We start from the raw sequence: 19,761 nt of genomic DNA, 5'->3' as shown, positions 1-19,761 counted from the left end.
GCATCAGCATATAAAAGAGAAGCTGGGAGACACGGAGTCCTTCCAGAAGGAGAGGGGAGCACCGGGAGGAGACCGAATCCTCACCTTAGCAGAAAGTTCCGAGCAGGATGTTAAAGGCAGAACCCAGGGCGAGCGCTCTGCCTACAGTTAGGAGGCCCTCAGCTTCCATCGGAGGACCTGGGTTTGGTCTCTCAGCTCTTACCCCTCAGTGGTGGCTCAAGTAATTGGGTCCCTGCCACCCACACCGGAGACCTGGAGCAAATTCTCACTCCAGCCCAGCCCAGCTTAGCCACTGCAGGCGTCTAGAGAGTGGCCCAGTGCAGGGGAGGATGCATATTCTCTCTCTCTCCCTCCTTCCCTTCCTCCCTCCCTCCTTCTCTCTCCCTCCCTCCCTCCGTCCTTCCCTCTCTCACTCTAAGTAAATAAAACTTTGAAAAATAAAATCCATATCTAGACAGCAAAAAAGCAGAACATAAGAACAGAAGTTAAAAAATGTATTGAGGGGCTATCACTGTGGCGCAGTGGATTAAGCCTCCACCTCAGTGCAGGCTCCCCATACGGGTACCAATTCATGTTGAGCAGCTCCTCTTCCAATCCCGCCCCCTGCTGATGTGCCTGGGAAAGCAGCAGAGGATGGCCCAAGTGCTTGCATGCCTGCACCCACAGGGGGAGACCCAGATGAAGTTCCCAGCTCCTGGCTCCTGGCTTTGGCCTGGCCCAGCCCTGACCGTTGCAGCCATTTGGGGAATGAACCAGCAGATGGAAGATATCTCCCTCTCTCTCTTTCTCTAAAATATTGACGTTGGAATAAAAAAAATCTTTGAAAATGAGCGCCTGAAAGGCTTGAACTCTGTGTTAACCTTTCCCTCGATGTCTCATGAGTTAGGAACAAGGCTGCCTGACAGTTCTGCAGCTGCTCACGTGGCAGATCCCACGTAAGCACTGCATTTCATCTCAGAAGCTCCACCAGGTAGTTTTGATGTGATGTGATCCCTACGTTAGTGCCTTCGAGAAGACACGCAGCGTGCCTTAAGTCACACCCCCAGCACGTGGTGGAGGCAGCATTTGAACACAGGGCCTGACGCTGAGGTGCGTGCACTTGTGTGCCACCCCATTCAGACCCTAAGGTCTCTCCCCTCCTTCCATGACTGTTGCTTCCTCACAGTCCGCCTGCCTTTTCCCACGGGGGCTTCTTCAGGGGTCTGCAGCTGACCGATGTGCCTCCTGTCTTCCCTCCTTAAAGCAAAGCTCTTTAACCCCTATGCATTCAGGTGCTGAAAACCCAGCAGTCCAATTGTGCAGCTCCGCACTTGCCCTCTGCCTCATCCCAGACTGCTTGTCTGCCTCTCCCTTCACTTGGAGCTGTGTTTTCCCGTCTCCTGCTCCCACTGTCCCCGCAGCTGTGTCTCGCCCTCTCACTGCTGTGCTTTGAGTCTGCCCTTCCTGGGCCCTCCCTCCCCTCCTCTCCTGTCCAGAGCTGCCTCCACTGCCTTGTTTTCCACTAGTAACTTGGACTTTTTTGCTTTTCCAAGCACTGCCTCCATGTCTCTTTAGCAGTTGACCTACTCTTTCAAGTTTCAGAATTAGGAGCATTCACACCTCTGTCTCACAGACCCCTTGAGGAAGCAAGGGTTTTTACTACCTTTCCCCGCCCTGGCTGGCCTCACTGGTTGGCTGCCCATCCCAGGGCCTCGCCCAGGGCAGGCGAGTGACCTACCAGCTGCCTGGCAGCCAGTCTGAAATTGCTTTTCTCCCATCTTGCCATTCTGTGAATTGCACAAGCGGTGGAGGAACAGCTTCTGGGAGGCAGTCTCCCCGCTTCGCCCCAGGATCTGCTTCCTGAGGTCTCGGCGACTCACTGTCCGCTGCAGCCTGAAAATGTTAAACATGGAAAGTTCTAGAAATAAGCCACTCATTCCTTTTCAATAATGTTTGTTAGGAGATTGTTATAATTGTTCTCTTTTATGATTATTGTTAATCTCTTGCTGTGCCTAGTTTACAAATTAGACTTTATCCTAGGGTGTGTGTGTGTGTGTGTGTGTGTGTGTGGAGAAAGCATCGGACAGGTGCGGCTTGGCCCTGTGTATCCTTTCAGGCATCCATGGGACATCTTGGAATGTCCACCCTGTGGATCAGGGCGACGGCCATCCAAGGCTTCAGTTACTGTGTTTCTATCAGGCTTTTCTTTTTCCTTAAATATATGAAAAATGATTTTCTTTTCCCTTAGAGCTAACCCTTTCTTTTTGTTTTTGAATCTTGATAGTGTGTTTTCTCTTATTGATTTCCACTTGAAAATTGCACACACACCACTCAGGAATAAAATATCCCGCAATATTGTTATAACATGTGTAATCCTATCTGCCTAAGGTATAGTTATCTACACTTGTAACACAAACAGAGGATGCGCACAGGGTCAGTGTGCCAGTGTCGCTCATTGCTGCAGACCAGAGACTGGGGAGCTTTCTCAGCATCCTCATTTCTCCCTCTGTAGAGTAGAGATGGTACTAGCAGCTTCTTTGTATTCTGTCATGAAGAACACTTGGGTTAACCAGTAAAATTGTGCCTGGTACAATCTATAAGTGTTAGCATCTATTCCTGGGTGAAGCAGGAGAGAGTGCAAGGAAGAAAAATTGCAGTAGGGAAGCACCTTGGCAGACAGGCAAGCAGCAAGTACCAGGCGGTGGCTAGACAGTGAGGCAGAGAAGGGGCTTCCCTGGAACCTGGCGTGCAACGGACTGTTCATGAAACGCCTTCAGCTGAGCGTCGTCACCCCCTCACCAGCCCCGTCAGATACATCAGAAGTGGGTATTAGGAAGTGGGAACTGAAATGTATGAATTCATTTCTTCCATGGAGGAAAAGTAAGAAAATACAGCTGGACCATCCTGGTGGTGAAGCAGGTTAAGCCACCACTGGACGCTGGCATCCCGTATCGGAGTACCAGTTTGAGTCCTGGCTGCTGTGCTTCTGATCCACCTTCCTGCTAATGCAACTGGGGAAGCAGCCGCGGATGCCCCAAGCACTTGGGCCCCTGCCACTCACAGGGGGGACCCGGGATGGAGTTGTAGGCTCCTGGCTTCAACCTGGCCAGGCCACCCCCATTGCAGCCATTTGAGAGGTGAACCAGAGGATGGAAGATCGATCGATTGATCAATCTCTCTCTCTCTCTCTCTTTCAAATAAATAAAATAAGCCTTTTTAACAGACCTCATTGTGTTTTCCCCGGCGCTGGGGGAAAGACAGCGGCAGAGCGCGTGTGGGAGCTTTCCTGAGGCCCGTGTGTCGTTACGCGGCGTTGACTCAAGTCACGAGTTCCTCCTCTCTGTGTTTTCAGAATGACATTCCAAACAAGTTTGAGATGAAGCTCCGCCGGGCCACCGTGCTCGAGGACTCCTACCGGAGAATCATGGGCGTCAAGCGAGCAGACTTCCTCAAGGCCCGGCTCTGGATTGAGTTCGACGGTGAAAAGGGGTTAGATTATGGAGGCGTCGCCAGAGAATGGTTCTTCCTGATCTCAAAGGAAATGTTTAACCCTTACTATGGGCTGTTTGAATATTCTGCTACGTAAGTTCCTTTTCAACCACTTACACACAAGGGAGACATCACTGTGTACAAAGTGGCAGTTACACAATACGAGGGAGATGTGGGTTCTGGAATACCAGGGAGGGGAGGCCGCAACTGATGTTTTAGAAGTGACTTTTTTAAGCGGTTGTGGTAGCACATGCCTCACATAAGACTTCCCACTATGACCGTGGGACGTGAGCACTGTGACGCCAGCTACATGCACGCTGCTGTGCGGTCACCACCACTGCTCCGGACCGTTTTGTCTTCTCAGGGTGAAGCTCTGACTTCTGTTCCCTGCAGTCGCCATCCGTTCTCCTTTCTGTCTTTGCAAATCCAGCTACCCCACTTCCCTCACGTGGGCGGAGTCATGCAGCGTTTGTCCTTGGCTCCGGCTTATTGTACTTGCCATGCCGTCTTCAGGGTGCGTCTGTGGCACAGTCGCCTTCCTAAAGCTAAAGAATACCCGCAACATCAGTGGGTGTTTGTATTATTTCCTCCTTTTGAGAGAATTTACTGCTTTTCAAACCATTCAATCCAGTGGCCAAATGCGGTTCTGATCAACTCCAAAGGAGGAGGAGATCCATTTATACTGATTTGTCAGCTTAAACATTTTGTCTGTGTTACCAACAGAAGTATTTCCGTGTGGTTCTCTCTGCAGGGACAATTACACCCTACAGATAAATCCAAACTCTGGGTTGTGTAATGAAGATCACCTCTCTTACTTCAAGTTCATTGGCCGAGTGGCTGGGATGGCAGTGTATCACGGCAAGCTGTTGGATGGTTAGTATCAAGTATAAACCTTGTCTTAGTGTAATTAGCCATCTTCTTTCATGTTTTAGTAATTCCAAATATCATTGTTTTTTTTCAAGGTTTTTTCATTCGCCCTTTTTACAAGATGATGCTACACAAACCGATCACACTTCATGATATGGAGTCAGTGGTATGTCTTTTCACTTGTAATGGGAATGACATATGATTTAACAGACAACTGGATATTGTAAAGAATTAGTTTTTTAATGATACAGAAATTAACAAGTAATAACCTTTCAAAATAGAAATGAATATTTTACCATGAAAATTTTCTAAATATAATCAAGTTTAAAGACCGTTACAGTGGACACTTGTATATCTACCACCTACAAGTGACTTTTCAACTTTTCCTATGTTTATTTCATTGCATACCTTTCCATCTATCCATCCCTTGACCCATTAATCCACTGTAGTTTTTTTCATGCATTTCCTCGTAAGCTGCAGATACCAGTAAACTTCCCCCTAAATGCTTACTTTGCAGCAGTACTGTATCTTTTATGTCAATATTTGAGTTGGGATATTGGCATGTATCTTAAATTTGGTAGTGTGGAGGCGTAGCCTCATGATTAGTCCCCAAGAAAGACACAGAGATGCTGATTAAAATCTTGACTCCCTATGCTCCCTCAGCTGCTGCAGAGCCCTATACATTGCATGCACACATGGATTCCAGGACAGCCTCCTTTCTTAGTACCAGGTAGATTGCTTCTTACTTTCATGTCACAAGTCATCAGTGCAATCAGCATGGTTTTTCACGTCATAACATCAGTCATTTCAGTTGTTTAGTTGAGCTTCCACTTGGGCCAGGTGTAGACAAGGAACTCCTCATAGTTACCTGAACATTTCATAAACCTCTCATCGGCCGGATGACTTCTGTGGAGGTTGGGACTTATCTGAAAACTGCTCTGTTTAACCCTTTAACTGGGTAACAAAATCTGCTTTCACATGGAGATGTTTCTGACCTTTTAAACAAGTACCCTCCACTGGCTGATACACGTCTAGCCCTGCATGGCCCCTTGTCTCTTCTTAGAGCACACGTATGTGTGTATGGAAAAGATGCCCACGTGACCCTTTCATCTTTCACCCAGTTATTCTGACCTGGAGCTCAGGTGTCTTCTTTATATATATATATATATGCATTTTAAATATGAAATTTTTCCCGTCTAGGATAGTGAATATTACAACTCACTAAGATGGATTCTTGAAAATGACCCAACAGAACTGGACCTCAGGTTTATCATAGATGAAGAACTTTTTGGACAGGTTTGTACCCTTTGACCAGTGAAAATGGTAAATTGTGTAAAAAACCTTGGCAGCTTCAGTTTAGAGTTAGTGCACATACTCAACACATTCCTGTGCTCTGCTTTTACATTCATGTTCCAGTAACAAGAGCACTCAGTACGAATTTTTGCTTTTTTTGACATTTGATTCATACCATATTTATTTTAGTAAAACTAATATTTAAGTTTTCTAAGCTTCTAGCTTTCGAATGGATTTAATGTAAAACACCAGGTTTTGGGCGTAACTGTAATATGTATACCTTTGAAATCTTTCTTACTAAAATAACATATCAAGGTATTATGTTTAATTTTAGACACATCAACATGAGTTGAAAAATGGTGGATCAGAAATAGTTGTCACCAATAAGAACAAAAAGGAATATATTTAGTAAGTATTTTATTAGTATTTTAATGAGAATAATTTTGCACTTTTTTGTAAGATTCTTCTTACCTTCTTCCCGGACCATGCTGTGGCCCCAATCTTGATGTTCTTCTTTTATTTCTATAACATTGCGGTATTATCGATTCATATCAACTTTTTGGCATGAGCTTAGCTAGCCTTTATTTTTTGTTTCTAACTTGAATAACTCCAGCTTAAATCTTTTTTCTTGGTTTATGAGAAAAAGTGTGAAATGTTTTATTTCTTTTTAGTCTTGTAATACAATGGCGGTTTGTAAACCGAATCCAGAAGCAAATGGCTGCATTTAAAGAGGTATTCATTTTCTTTTGTTTTCTCACTCACAATTTCAAAGTACAATCTGTAAATTTCAAATATTGGGCTTCATTCATCATATCTTAGAAAAATAAGTATATGGCTTGATTTGTAAACCACCCTAAGCTATGTTTTTAGACAACAAAATATTCCTTGAATAGTTGTTCACCATTAAAATTCAATCATTCAAGAACTCTAGACAGAACCATGCAGTTCCATTTTCACCTTTTCTTCTTCCCACTCCCCTCCTCTGAGTAGCCCCAGGTGGGCAGTGGCACGGAGTGCTCTAGGACAGTGTAGCAGGTCGGGCTTTTTCCTAAATACAATCACATCATGGGAGACCCAGATGAAGTTTCTGGCTCCTGGCTTCGGCCTGGCCCAGCACTGGCTGTTGTGGCCATCTGAGGAGTCAACCAGTGGATGGAAGATCCCTGTGTCTCCATCTCTCCCTTTCTCTGTAACTCTGACTTTCAAATGAATAAATTAATCTTTTAAAAAGATTAAATTCTTTAAAAATTGGGGAGGAAGGGAGAAATGGTATTGTGGTACAGCGCTGCCACTTGTGTGATGCCAGCATCCATGCATGTGCACTGATTTGAGTCCTGGCTGTTCTGTTTCAATAGAGCTCTCTGCTAATGTGTCTGAAAGGTAGCACAAGAAGATCCAAGTTCTTGGACCCCTGCCACCCATGTAGATGAACTTTGCTTCTGGCTTTTGGTATGTCCCGGCCCTGGCTGTTGTGGCCATTTGGGGAGCGAAGCAGCATATGGAATATCTCACTTTCTCTCTCTGTTCATGTTTCTGTCATTCTGCCTTTCAAATAGATAAATCTTTTTTTAATTTAATTAAAAATTTTAATTTTTAAAACTTTGGTTTTTATTTTATTTGAAAGGCAGAACTACAGAGAGAGGAGGGGGAAGGGAAGAAGGTGAGAAAGGGGAGGCGGGGAGAGAGAGATCTTCCATCCACTGGTTCACTCCCCAGATAGCAAAACAGCCATGACTGGTCCAGGCAGAAGCCAGGAGCCAGGAGCTTCTTCCAGGCCTCCCACATGGGTGCAGAGACATAAGCACTTGGGTCACCTTCTGCTGCTTCCAAAGTGCATTAGCAGGGAGCCGGATCAGAAGTGTGAAAAGCTGGGTCTTGAACCAGTGCCCACATGGGATGCTGGCATCACAGGTGGAGGCTTAACCCACTGTGCCACAATGTCAGCCCCAAAACTTTCTTTCTCAATACAAGTTCTATCTAGTTTGTAACAGATGACAGCAACCATTTAGTCATCCTTAAAGAACTGCGAGTCCTTAAACTCAACCATGTCAGTGCAGACTTGCTTTTTATATTATTAACTGAAGAAAAGTAGGTGCCCTTTAAACACATTTTAAGATTAGGAAACAAAGAGCCAAATCAGGACTGTTAAGTGGATGCCTGATGGTTTCCCGTGGAAACTCTCAAAGAACTGCCCTTGCAGGAGCATCGTCATGGAAGGCAGGAGCATTGTCATGGTGGAGACAGGCTCGCTGGAGAAGCTTCCCAGCACGTTTCTGCTAAGGCTCTAACTGACTTTCTCAAAACACTCTCAGAATCAGCATCTGTTACTGTCCTTTGACCCTCCAGAAAGTCAACAAGCAGAATGCTTTGAACATCCAAAAAAATGTCACCAAGACCTGTGCTCTCAACCAGCCTACCCTTGCCAAAGTCTGGGTCCCAGCTTAATCTGAGTCTCCCACGTGGGTGGCAGGGACCCCGCTTTTGCTTTAAATGGGCCCTTTCCACCTCTTTTGTTAATTTGACTTACATAAGGTAAACAAATTCCATGTATTTCATATGTACAGGCTTAAGAGCCTAATGATACTTCCTGCCCTACGCTGCCTCCTGCCCCTGCTCCCACCCTCCTTCCTTTTCTTTTATGTTTTACAATGACATACCTTCAGTTTATTTATAATGACAGGCTTAGTCCTCCACTAAATAAATAATTCAGCGAGTAGTAAGTAGAAAAACCAGTGTTCCTCAAGAGTATAGACAAGGGCTATAAACATCAAATCTCGTCAATTTTAGTCATGTACATTACATTTTTTATACTTTGTATATTAGTTACCACAAATTAGGGAAAACATATGATACATCTTTTTGGGACTGTCTTATTTCACTATGCATAATGGTTTCCAGTTGCATCCATTTTGTTTGTTCAAAAGACAGGATTTCATTTTTTTTATGGCTGAATAGTAGTCCACAGTATATATTTACCACACTTACTTTATACAGTTATCAGTTGATGGACATCTAGGTTGATTCCATATCTTAGCTATTGTGAATTGAGCTGCTATAAACATGAGGGCACAGATAACTCGTTCTCATGTTGATTCCATGTAATTTGGGTAAATTCCCAGGAATAGGATGGCTGGGTCATATGGTAGATCTATTTTTAGGTTCCTGAGGAATCTCCATCCTGTCTCCCAGATGGCTGTACTAGTTACATTCCCAACAGTGAGTCAGAGCACCTTTTTCCCCACATCCTCACCAGCATTGTTTTTTGATTTTTGGATGATAGCCATTATTCTAGCTGATGTGAGGTGAAACCTCACTGTGGTTTTGATTTGCATGTTCTGTGGCTAGTGATCCTGAGCATTTTCTCATGTGTCTGTTGGCCATTTGAATTCCATCCTTTGAAAAATGTCTCTTCATGTTCTTACCCCTTTTCTTAACTGGATTATTTGTTGTTGAGCTCTTTATAGATTATGAATATTAATCCTTTATCAGTTGTATTGTTTGCAAATATTTTATTGATTTTTTCAGTTGCTCTTTGTTGAGTGTTTCCTTTGTAGTGCAGAAGCATCTTAGCTTGATGTAATCCCATTTGTCTGTTTTTGCTTTTATTGCTTTTATTTTGGGGTCTTTTCTAGGAAATCTCTGCCTATGCCAATGTTTTCCTCTATCAGGTCCTAGATTAGCTCCTTGATCCCTTCAGAGTGGATTTTTGTGTAAGGTGTATGGTAGGGGTCTTATTTCATACTTCTGCATGCAGAGATCCATTTCTCCCAGCATCTTTTGTTGAAGAGAGTGTCCTTTCTCCAGGGATTGATTTTTTAGCTCCTTTGTCAAAGATTAGTTGGTTTTAGATGCATGGATTGATTTCTGGGGTTTCTGTTCTGTTAACATTGGTCTGTATGTCTACTTTTGTGCCAGAACCAGGCTGTTTTGATTATAACTTCCCTGTAGTACATCTTGAAATCTGGTATTGTGATGTCTCTGGCTTTGTTTTTGTTATTTTAAGATTGTATTAGCTATTCAGGGTCTCTTGTGTTTCCATATGAATTTAGCATCTTTTTTTTCTAGATCTGAGAAGAATGTCTTGGTGGCCATCAGTTTGTGCATTGTCTTTAAGGTCACACTGGTAAAATCATGTTTTATCTCCCATATAGTTCTTCTAAGAAATTCTTCAGGATCTTCATCCCCCATGTTTACAGTTTCATTGAAATCTCTTCTCCTGTCTGTGGCCAATCTGGGTGCAGCATTTTAGCACCTATCGAGCAGAAAGTTGGCCTCACTTTAATTTTGCGGTCAGAATTGTAGAAGCTGAACCAGTCGGGGCATCCATGGTGTCGGTTATTGTTTCTGCTGTTAATTGCCAGTCCTCTTCAGTGAGGGCATGAACAGATTAATTTTTTCCTTGCAAGGTGGCATGGATGCTCTGCTGTTAGAGGTTTCGTCAAACCCATTCTGTCCCGTGTGAAGATGAATTACATCCATTTCTAAAGTGCTAACTTATTTGGGGCTTAGTCCCTGCAAACTTTCTGTAAAGCATCAATGATTCCACTATTCTGCCACCACACTTCACCATAAGTTTGATGAGGTTTTGGATTTTTTGCTTGTTGTTGTTATTGTTTAAAGATTTCTTTACTTATTTATCTGAAAGGCAGAGTTACAGAGAGACAAAGAGAGAACTTCTATCTGCTAGTTCACTCCCCAAATGGCCACAACAGCCATGGGTGGGTCAGGCCAGAGCCAGGAGCTTCTTCCGAGTCTCCCACATGGGTGGCAGGGGCCCAAGCACTTGGGCCATCCTCTACTGCTTTCCCAGGTCATTAGCAGGGAACTGGAAAGGAAGTGGAGCAGGCTGGGACACAAATCAGCACCCATATGGGGTACCACACTGCAGCTGGCAGCTTAACCTGCTGTGCAGCGGCACCGGCCCATTTGATGTTTGTCTTTGCTTTGTATTGCTCTGATAAGAGCTCTTTTCAAACTATTCTTATCCTTAGTGCCTCAGATTGATCCATTTCCTTTGTGTTCTAACAAGTTATTACAAGTTGAATGCAAAAAAAGATTAAAATCTATGCATCATGTTTTCATAATTAACATTTTCTATAAAATTCTGAAGACTTCTCATGTATCACTGCTTTCTTCATCAAAAATCTTGAGCACTCTGCCTGGTGCGGTACTGTGCTCCATAGAGAAGCAAAGGTCCTGTATTCAAGGAGCTTAGGTAACACCGGAAACGCACAGCAGCTAGTGTCAGGTACTAGTGAGGTGCAAACCAGAGCAGCGACAGGTTAGAGGAAGGGACACGGACGGCCCAGGCACCTGTCCACCACACAGAAGAGAGAAAGGGAAACGCCACGCCCGGCTGAGGGAGCCGCAGGGTGGAATGTGGCAGGAGGACAGCTGTAGGCGTACTGGAGAGGGTTGCAGGCATCTTAGGATGCTGGCTTAGAGGATTCTGGTGAAAAGGAACAAGCAGAATGGCTAAGCAGTGGAGTTTCTCTAAGTCCAGGGGAGGGAGGGAGGGCAGCATTAAAGGCCATTCCAAGGGCGAACTGCCTGGGTTCTGTGCACATTTCAGCCAGGTCATTCTGGCCGGGGTATGTGAAGTGAATTAGGCGAGGACGAGACCAGTTCAGCAGCCACGGGAAGAAGGTAGGGAGGTGCTGGCTTTTGTGTTTTGTTTTTAAAGCAGACAGGGCTTGCACAAATGTAAATGTGTGAGGCGGTATGGAGAGGGAAGCGCCCTGAGGAAGCCCTGGGGGCGCTCCGGCCGCTGTCTCCGCAGCTGTGGAGCTGGGTGGGGTACGTGGGCATGCGCCCAGCTGAGGGCGCCCCCGCTCGGCCGAGTGCCTCAGTTTTCTTTTCCAGGTAGAAATGATCTGTGGTCAAAAAGGGAGGTGTGAGGAAGCTTTAAAATAGCCACTGTGAGGAAATAAAGGGAGACGGGCTCTGACTGGGGACGCATACGTTTGGGTTCGCTGCAGTGAGGTCTCAGTACAGAGCCTTTGGATCTTTAGCAGTAGCTAAAGCACCTTTACGTGGATGTGGGGTCCCTCCAGCGGCATCCAGAAGCTAATCAGGTTTACAAATTTTCTCCTCTACTAGGGATTTTTTGAACTGATACCACAGGATCTCATTAAAATTTTCGATGAAAATGAACTAGAGGTAAGAAATACTATTTTTATGTTAAAACAGGAATGGTGTACCCATTACTGTCCTTGTTGAAGTCTGATATTTCTTACTGTGTAGCTTCTTATGTGCGGCCTGGGAGACGTGGATGTGAATGACTGGAGAGAACATACGAAGTATAAAAATGGCTACAGCAGCAGTCATCAAGTGATACAGTGGTTTTGGAAGGTAATTGGAAACTTTGATTTTTGTAAAATACTTTTTGACAAATTCGATCTTATTTAAGTCAACTCTCGATTAACTGTATGCGTTGATGATATATAGATAATGCAGGAAAAATATATAGCCCAACAAAAATTATCTTGAATTTTATACTGTGTCATACACCTTCTGGATATGGTCCCCACTTGCATACATATTTAGAGATGCATAAATACAGTGTCCAGATGTACCAAGGGTCGATAAGGGAGAGATGTTCACATAGTTTCTTCCTAGAGAGGAGGCTCTCAGGAGCACTGTAGTAACCTGCAGTGTGTTCTTGGTGACACCTGCACGGCTGCCTTTCTGTCTTAGAGAGAAGTGCGGGTGGCACTGCAGGATACCAATAAACACCAATAAATACAATTCGTAAAAAGCCACGACTCACATCTGAAGAGAAATTTTTATCAATTCATTAGGCTATAATCCCATTTTAAAGAGTTCTGCCATATAGTCTTAGATATAAAGTTTTCAAGAACTTTATAAACAACTCATAAAGACAAATTTAAAAGAAACATGCAGATTCAGCAAATGATTACTAATCCTCTAACTAAATTCTGAAGGCAGATTTTTTCAACTTCTTTCCCATGCCATTCTCCAAATGTTTTTCTCTGATTCAGGCTGTTTTAATGATGGATTCGGAGAAAAGAATAAGATTACTTCAGTTTGTTACTGGCACATCCCGTGTGCCTATGAATGGATTTGCTGAACTATATGGTAAGGATTTTCTGCAAGTTATTTTTAAATGGAACAGTGCTAAGTGTCTTTGTCATGGTGAGTTAGTCTTCGGGCTCCCGTCATTTATGCTAGCGTTCAGCTTAATAAAAAGCTTTCAAATGATATCATGAGTACATTGAAGTCGGCCAAAATGTATCCATCTTCACAGCTTCTAATCAGGTGAAGGAAAAAAACTGGAAGTGTGAAATGGTTTGAGATACTTTCCATCATTGAATTTTATTTTGTTGTTATTTACTTTTATTGATTTTAGGCAGACATATAAGAACAAGACCTTCCATCTGCTGTTTCACTCCCACATCAGCCAGGGCTGGGCCCGACCAAATCTAGGAGCCCTAACTGCACCCAGGTCTCCTATGCAGGTGACAGGAACCCAAGTGCTTTATCCTTAACCTGCTGCCTCCCACCACGAATCAGAAGCTCAGCTTGGACGCTAGTCCAGGCATTCCAGTGTGGGATGCAGGCATCCCCAGCAGTTTCTAAACTGCTGCCTGCCCCTTCATTCTTGAATTCTAAATCCTGCTCCCATTACAAAAAAAATCATTACTTCTAAGAGGATAGTTCAAGGGAGCATTTAAACTTCCACAGAATCTTAGTAAGTGTACTGCAGAAAAACAAAGGATATCATAGTAGAATACAGTTGGGGAAATGCTGGGCTAAACATTAGTTAAATAGACTTCTTCAAGACTTGTTCAGACCTCGACTATATTAAAAAAAAAAAAAAAAAGAAAAGAAAAGAAAGAGAGAGAGAGAGAGAAACAGAAAACAAAAGGCAGAATTTCCAAACCTTACTTGATCACAGATATTTTACTTTTGTGGTGGGAGTTGGGGAGTGGAGAATCTCCTTGGGCTACTATTCCTCATTTTTGGGGGGAAGTAGCAGAACTGGGACAAGTGTGAACGTTATCTCTTAATATGCAAAAGTTAGTGTCAGTGCAGCTTTTCTATAAAGTGAAATTCTGTATATCTGTCAAATTATTTTCCAAGAGTCACATAGAGAGTTCTCTTTTTTCAAAAAAAAAAAAAAAAAAAACCTGCTGTTTCCAATATAGATTACAGCAACTTTTCTCACATTGGTTAATATTCTGTTTACTGCAGTGACATTACTTGCTTTTAAACATAGCAACAACAAATCTTATAAAAAAGGTATAGCTGAAGTTGAAGTCCTACTCAACAGTAAATAAGGTCAGGGGCCGGCACTGGGGCATAGAAGATTAAACCTCCGGCTGCAAGGCCGGCATCCCATATGGGCTGCAGTTCGAGTCCTGAATGCTCCACTTCTGGTCCAGCTCCCTGCTAATGCACCTGGGAAAGCAGCGGATGATGACCCAAATGCTTGGGCCCCTGCACCCACGTGGGAAACCCAGAAGAACCACCCAGTTTCTTGCTTCAGATCAGCCCCAGCCGTTGCAGCCATTTGGGGAGTGAACCAGTGGATGAAAGACCTCTCTTCCCTCCTACCTCCTTCTGTTTCTGTATGTCTGCCTTTCAAATAAGTAAATAAATCTTTAAAAAAAAAAAAAAGGTTGTTGGGAACTGCTGCTCAGGTAGCCTAAGCTGAATTTTCCATTCAGAAGAATCTGTCACTATCTGGAAGGAGTGCTCAGTCCCTCTCTGTCCTCCCAGGCAAACCTGGTCCCCTGTGAAACTTCATTTATATGTGCTTGTAGCACTTGTCAGCAGCGCCCACTTGTCCGCCTCTGGTGACACAGTGGTTAGATTTGCCACTAACCAATTCACTGTTTTCTTTGCTAATTGGATTTCTTAGGCTTTGTGTCTTTAATGGTTTCATTTTACACCCCTTCCTTCAGCTTCTCTGGCCAGTTAGAGACAATCAAGGCAGGGCAAACATGCCCCTGTGCCTCTCTAACTCCACTTTCCTCTTTCGTGCAACACCAGGCCACACCCATTCCCTGGATTCATGAACTGTCTAAAATTTGGAGGAAATATTCCACACGTGGAGCCAGAGTTGTGTTAGACTATAAATCCTCATTTTTATGTATTTCCAGAAAGTAGAAGTTGTTTCAGCATGTTAACATTACAGTTCAATATGGTGTAGCCAGTAAGTAACAAAAGGTTTATGAAGTTTTTAATCAGTTGACTTGGAGTATTCACAGTTGGTTGTTTAGGTCTAAGAATCATTAGAGAAATATGTACAATATGATTTCATATTATGGAAAATGATGAGAGACTGAAACTTTAACTGTGAACATAATTATAATGAGTAATGTGTGAAAAGTTATGCTTTTGAGAAACTGTTAATAATGGGAATATTAAATGTTTTTAGTGTTCTGGCAGCTATACATACACATTCACATTTGGGTATAATTATAAAACACGAAGAGGAGTATGGAAAGTTATGGATTGGGTTGTCAACATCGATTACATGGTGGTTGGGGGATGTTGAGGATTAGAAGAGGAGGAGCTAAATGGAAACTTTGAAGGGAAAAAAAATTTCTAAAAATGTCCATAATAAAAGAAAAATGTAGACTGTATAATATGATCACTTGCACAGAATGATTCAGGACACAGTATTTACCCAGAGTCCATGGTTAGAGTTGAGATTTTTTTCTACATTTTTATTTTATTTGAAAGACAGAGACAGAGATCTCCCATTGGCTGGCTCATTCCCTATATGTCTTCAGGCTGATGCCAGGAGCCCAGAACTCCATCTGGGTCTCCCACATGGGTAGCAGGGACCCAAGCGCTTGGGCCATCCTCTGCTGCACACCAGGGTCCACAGTATCAGGAAACCGGATCGGAAGTGGAGTAGCCAAGACTGCAACCAGGCACTCCAGCTGCAGATGCAGCTGTCCCAAGTCAGAACTTAACCACTGTGCCAAACATCTGCCCCATCTTTCCTATGTTTCACTCTAGCACTTTAAATATTTTTAATAGTAGTTACTTAATCAGGAAAAAAAAAAGTAAAGCTATTTCCAGTGTAACTCAAAAAGAAAATGCTCATGTTCTCCATGAGCCTATGAAGGAAGTTGTATATGTAAATGGAATTGTATACCGCACTAGGAAATGGCCAGAGCATCATCAGCCCTACCACACCAGGCACAGGGTGCCACGGTGGCCGCAGATGGCATGGCAGATGAGGGACCGTCGCCTCCTGGCCACATGATGAAGCTGTCAAGCCCGGAACAGGCTTCATTTCTCTGGAAGTAAAAAAAAAAGCCAGATTAGTTTCCTCGATGTCTGGGTTCTACATTTGGAAAAATGGGTTTTGAAATGTTTATTCCTGGTGGAGTCAATGAAACTAGAGAAACTCTTCTTCCTTACAGGCTCAAATGGACCACAGTCGTTCACAGTTGAACAGTGGGGTACCCCCGAAAAATTGCCAAGGGCTCATACCTGGTAAGCAGTTGCTGAGCCTCACGGTCCAACGTGTCCTCACAGAACCAAGTTCTTCCTGCTGTTAGCCTAGGTAGGGTGGGTCTAGCTCCCTCTGGGGCTGTGTGGCTGGCAGCCATGGGTGAGGAAGAGTCAGTGACACTAAACCAGGTACAGTGGTTCTTTACCAGGTAGACCTGGGCTCAAAGTCCAAGTAGCTGAACATCGGAGAGGCCGTCTAAGTGTTGATTGTAGGTTGCCTCTATTGCCTGAGTGATGGACTATCCCAAGAGAGCTAGAAGATGCCCCCTGGGAGGCTAACATGGCAGTGAGACCCAGATATTTGGAAGTCAAGGTGAAAGTGGGAGAACCCTACCCAGGAGTCCTGGGGAGGGCCCATGCCTGGAGGCCATTCCTACCCCTGGTGAGCAGGCATCTGTTGCTGTTGTTGAAACCTGCTCGTCATGATGCTTGCTTTGTCAGTGTCCTTCCTAACCAGTCCCTCTCTGTTCTTTCAGCTTTAATCGCTTGGATTTGCCACCCTATGAGTCCTTTGAAGAATTATGGGATAAGCTTCAGATGGCCATTGAAAACACTCAGGGTTTTGATGGAGTTGATTAGAGTACAAATAACCATCTATGGTGTTTTTACTGTCGCAGTTTTATAAGCAGAATTTTCCAGGGAACTACTAAAAGTTGGCCGCTGGTTGGAGAAAATCATCATTAGAATAAATAGTATGACAACTATACCATTATTTCAATCACTCAGTGTGTTGCACAGACACAGTTGTTGCATTCTATCTTTAGAGGTCACGCTATAGGATCTAAGTCCTTGTGTGCCTGAAACAGTGAGTTTTGTCCTTAACATTTACCTCTTTTACAGTATTTGCCAGGCAGTTCTTTCTTAAACTACTGAAATTATAACTGTGAAATATTTGTGATAACTGTCATGTGTGAAAAGTTTGATGCTTTTTGAAAAGGAAACCTAAAATGGGGGGAGGATGCTTTAATATTGAGTAAACTACAATATATTTACTGCTATTCATAGCTATTTATTATTTTGTAGCCCTGCCTTATGCACCTTACTGCCCAGATTTTTAGGAAAAAAAAAAAAAACTTGGAAAGTGCATTACCTATATTTTTAGTCAACTGACTCACTTGCAAAAAATTGTTTACTTCACTGTAAAAGTATTTGGCTTGTGTTAATAGGCAGTTTTACTAAACAAGGTGGCTCATGAGACATGTGAAGCAAATTCTTATTTGCAATGGGTGAAAAGTATTAATGCCTTTCTCTTGCCTTTATAGCATATGGTTCTTTGATATAGCCATTATTTTTTCATGTTTTCATGTAGTTAGAATTCCTTTGAACATTAAAGCTCTATGAAGCAGTATTTCTAAATATGACTTGAAGAACTAAGTTAAATGTATAGCAAGAATTTGCCTTTAGTAGTCATTCTTTACACTTGCACAATTATGTAGTAAATATATGTTTACAGGGTTTATTGTGTTTACAGGTTAAGCTAATTTCTGTAGTTGCATTTTTATATTTTTAGTATCACTTTAGTAAAAAAAAACCAAATACCTTATTAAAAATAACCAAAGAGTAGTTGTAATGCATAATTTGTGTTAAATTTGTTACCATATTTCTTAGCTTTTTAAGACACTGTTTACTATGAAAATGATGATGTTTCATTACAAGTCCAAAACTCTAGGCAAAAGGCTACAGGGAGAATTCCGCTTTAACTGAATTGAAGTACAGAAAGACACGCCCATGCGTTCAACAAACATTTACCGAATGCCTGCCATGCCCGTAGCGCTGTGCCAGGCCCTGGAGGTCAGAGTTGTTAGCTTCAGAGAAACCCAGTTCAGTTCTCATCCTCAAGGAACTCAGAAATGCGTAAATGAATTTGTGACTAGTTGAAAGTAGGGGTGACAGAACGAGGCCAAAAGGACACTGTGCACCTGCAAGGATAGAGTGCGCCAGGATTCCGTGAGTTTCATCCTGGGATTTACATGATTACTTAGCGGATGCTCTTAAAAAATTAAACCTATTTCTCAATATATCTTGGTGGTTTAGGAAAAATTGTAAATATATGTTATGAATCATCTGAATTACATGTATATGCTCTGTGAAAACTGCAAAAAGTACTTCTGGCTATTACTGGCTTCAGTTTGTTGGAGTATAATATGGTGAGTACCCATTAGCACCTGGTAGAGAGCTGCACTGTGGCTGTGGCAAAACCACTTTGCAGACGCCACAGCCTCAGCTTGGTTTAGGGAAGGCAATCCATGGATCCACGCACCCCGCGTGAGTGTCTTCAGCAGTGTCCGCCAGCGTTCAGGTACGTCCGCCAGGTGTCCTTCTGGCTGTTCACCTATACCTGTGTCAACAGAAGCAAGTTTTGTAACCTCTCTGGGCTCCTGTCTCTTCATTTGTCAAGTGAAAGTATCCACGCCCACCCTTATCGTCAAAACTCGCGTGTTGTAAGTTCCCAAGAGAGGAGATGTGGGAAAAGCTCTGTACAGGACTGGCCGTTAGATTTGGTCGCATCAGGAGTGCAGGCTGCCTGTGCCCCTAGGAAGAATCGCCTCCTTTAAAACGGAAAGGACTTCTGATAGACAAGGAAGCGGGAGCATGCCTGCCGCACATGCCCGTGTGTGTGTGTGTACCTCTCTGTGTCTCCACGTGGATCTGACCGTCAGCATTCAGTTTTCCACATCAGCAAAGTATTATTAAAATGGGGCAATTCATTTTGGAAATGTACTCCCTGCATAGAACTGAATGTGAAAACTATTTTTGTTAAAACAGAATTTTACCAAATGATTATTTAAATATCATGTCTGTAAATACAGCACATGCCAGAAATTGAGAAAATACAAAGGTTTCATTTCACCTGACCGACAGATACCCATATGCCTGGTCCTGCTACTCAGAAAGAACCTGCTGTGAGTGGAACCAGACACTCTGCTGCCAGCTCCCAACTGTAACCCATCATTCCCTCCATCTCCCAGGTGTGGGCCGGCAGCCCAGAAGGAGCCAGTATCCAGCCACACAGCCCCACCTCCCAGACAGAAAAATATCTCAAATGCATTCTGCTGGCGAGTCAGTGGGGTCCTGGTCACTAAGCAAGGATATCCTATTTTTCTAGACATTGTAAGCACATCACTTCAGCCTACATTTTCTCTTTTCAAAAAATTGTAACAGACTTCAAATTATATTACAAATGCATCATAACCAAAATCTAAATGGTATTTGTTTCCATGTATTTATAATGCTGAAGTTATTCCATATAAGTATTAAACACAATTCATTTTGATTATAAACTATTTGACTTTAAAAAAAATCCGAGATGATAAATACATATCAAGATTAATGTATCAGATGCAAACTTTATAAAATTTTTTAAATCTGGATTTCACAAATAAAGCTCTATTCTAATTTTTAAAAGAAAACCTCTGACTCATTTTTAAATAGAAATGTTTCCAAGCCAGTGTGCAGGGGATGTCTTTCAGTGTAGCCCTTTTCACAATGCCTAACACTTTTTTTTTTTTTTTTTAAGATTTATTTATTTTAAAGGCAGAAAAAAGGAGAGTCAGAGAGAGGTCATCCATCCAGTGGTTCACTCCCCAAATGGCCACAGCAGCCAGAGCTGGGCCGGTCCAAACCAGGAGCTTCATCCAG

At 43.0% G+C, this 19,761-nt stretch overlaps 1 protein-coding gene across 5 annotated transcripts in view; it reads left to right on the top strand.

Annotated features, from left to right (window-relative positions):
- Positions 1–19,532, top strand: part of NEDD4 (NEDD4 E3 ubiquitin protein ligase) — a 147,107-nt gene extending 127,575 nt beyond the window's left edge. For all 5 annotated transcript variants that reach the window (XM_051821964.2, XM_051821966.2, XM_051821965.2 and 2 more), the window contains 11 exons: positions 3,332–3,561; positions 4,220–4,341; positions 4,431–4,501; positions 5,536–5,631; positions 5,963–6,036; positions 6,300–6,360; positions 11,728–11,787; positions 11,872–11,979; positions 12,630–12,726; positions 16,032–16,104; positions 16,599–19,532. In XM_051821964.2, coding sequence (XP_051677924.1) covers positions 3,332–3,561; positions 4,220–4,341; positions 4,431–4,501; positions 5,536–5,631; positions 5,963–6,036; positions 6,300–6,360; positions 11,728–11,787; positions 11,872–11,979; positions 12,630–12,726; positions 16,032–16,104; positions 16,599–16,701 — 1,095 coding nt within the window. In that variant the 3' untranslated portion in view covers positions 16,702–19,532. The remainder of the gene's footprint in view (positions 1–3,331; positions 3,562–4,219; positions 4,342–4,430; positions 4,502–5,535; positions 5,632–5,962; positions 6,037–6,299; positions 6,361–11,727; positions 11,788–11,871; positions 11,980–12,629; positions 12,727–16,031; positions 16,105–16,598) is intronic.
- Positions 19,533–19,761: the final 229 nt, after the last annotated feature.

Source organism: Oryctolagus cuniculus, chromosome 12 (assembly GCF_964237555.1).
Source record: "Oryctolagus cuniculus chromosome 12, mOryCun1.1, whole genome shotgun sequence".
Taxonomy (NCBI): Eukaryota; Metazoa; Chordata; class Mammalia; order Lagomorpha; family Leporidae; genus Oryctolagus; species Oryctolagus cuniculus.
The sequence above is the reverse complement of the archived record's forward strand: the minus strand, read 5'-3'. Positions and strand labels throughout refer to the sequence as shown.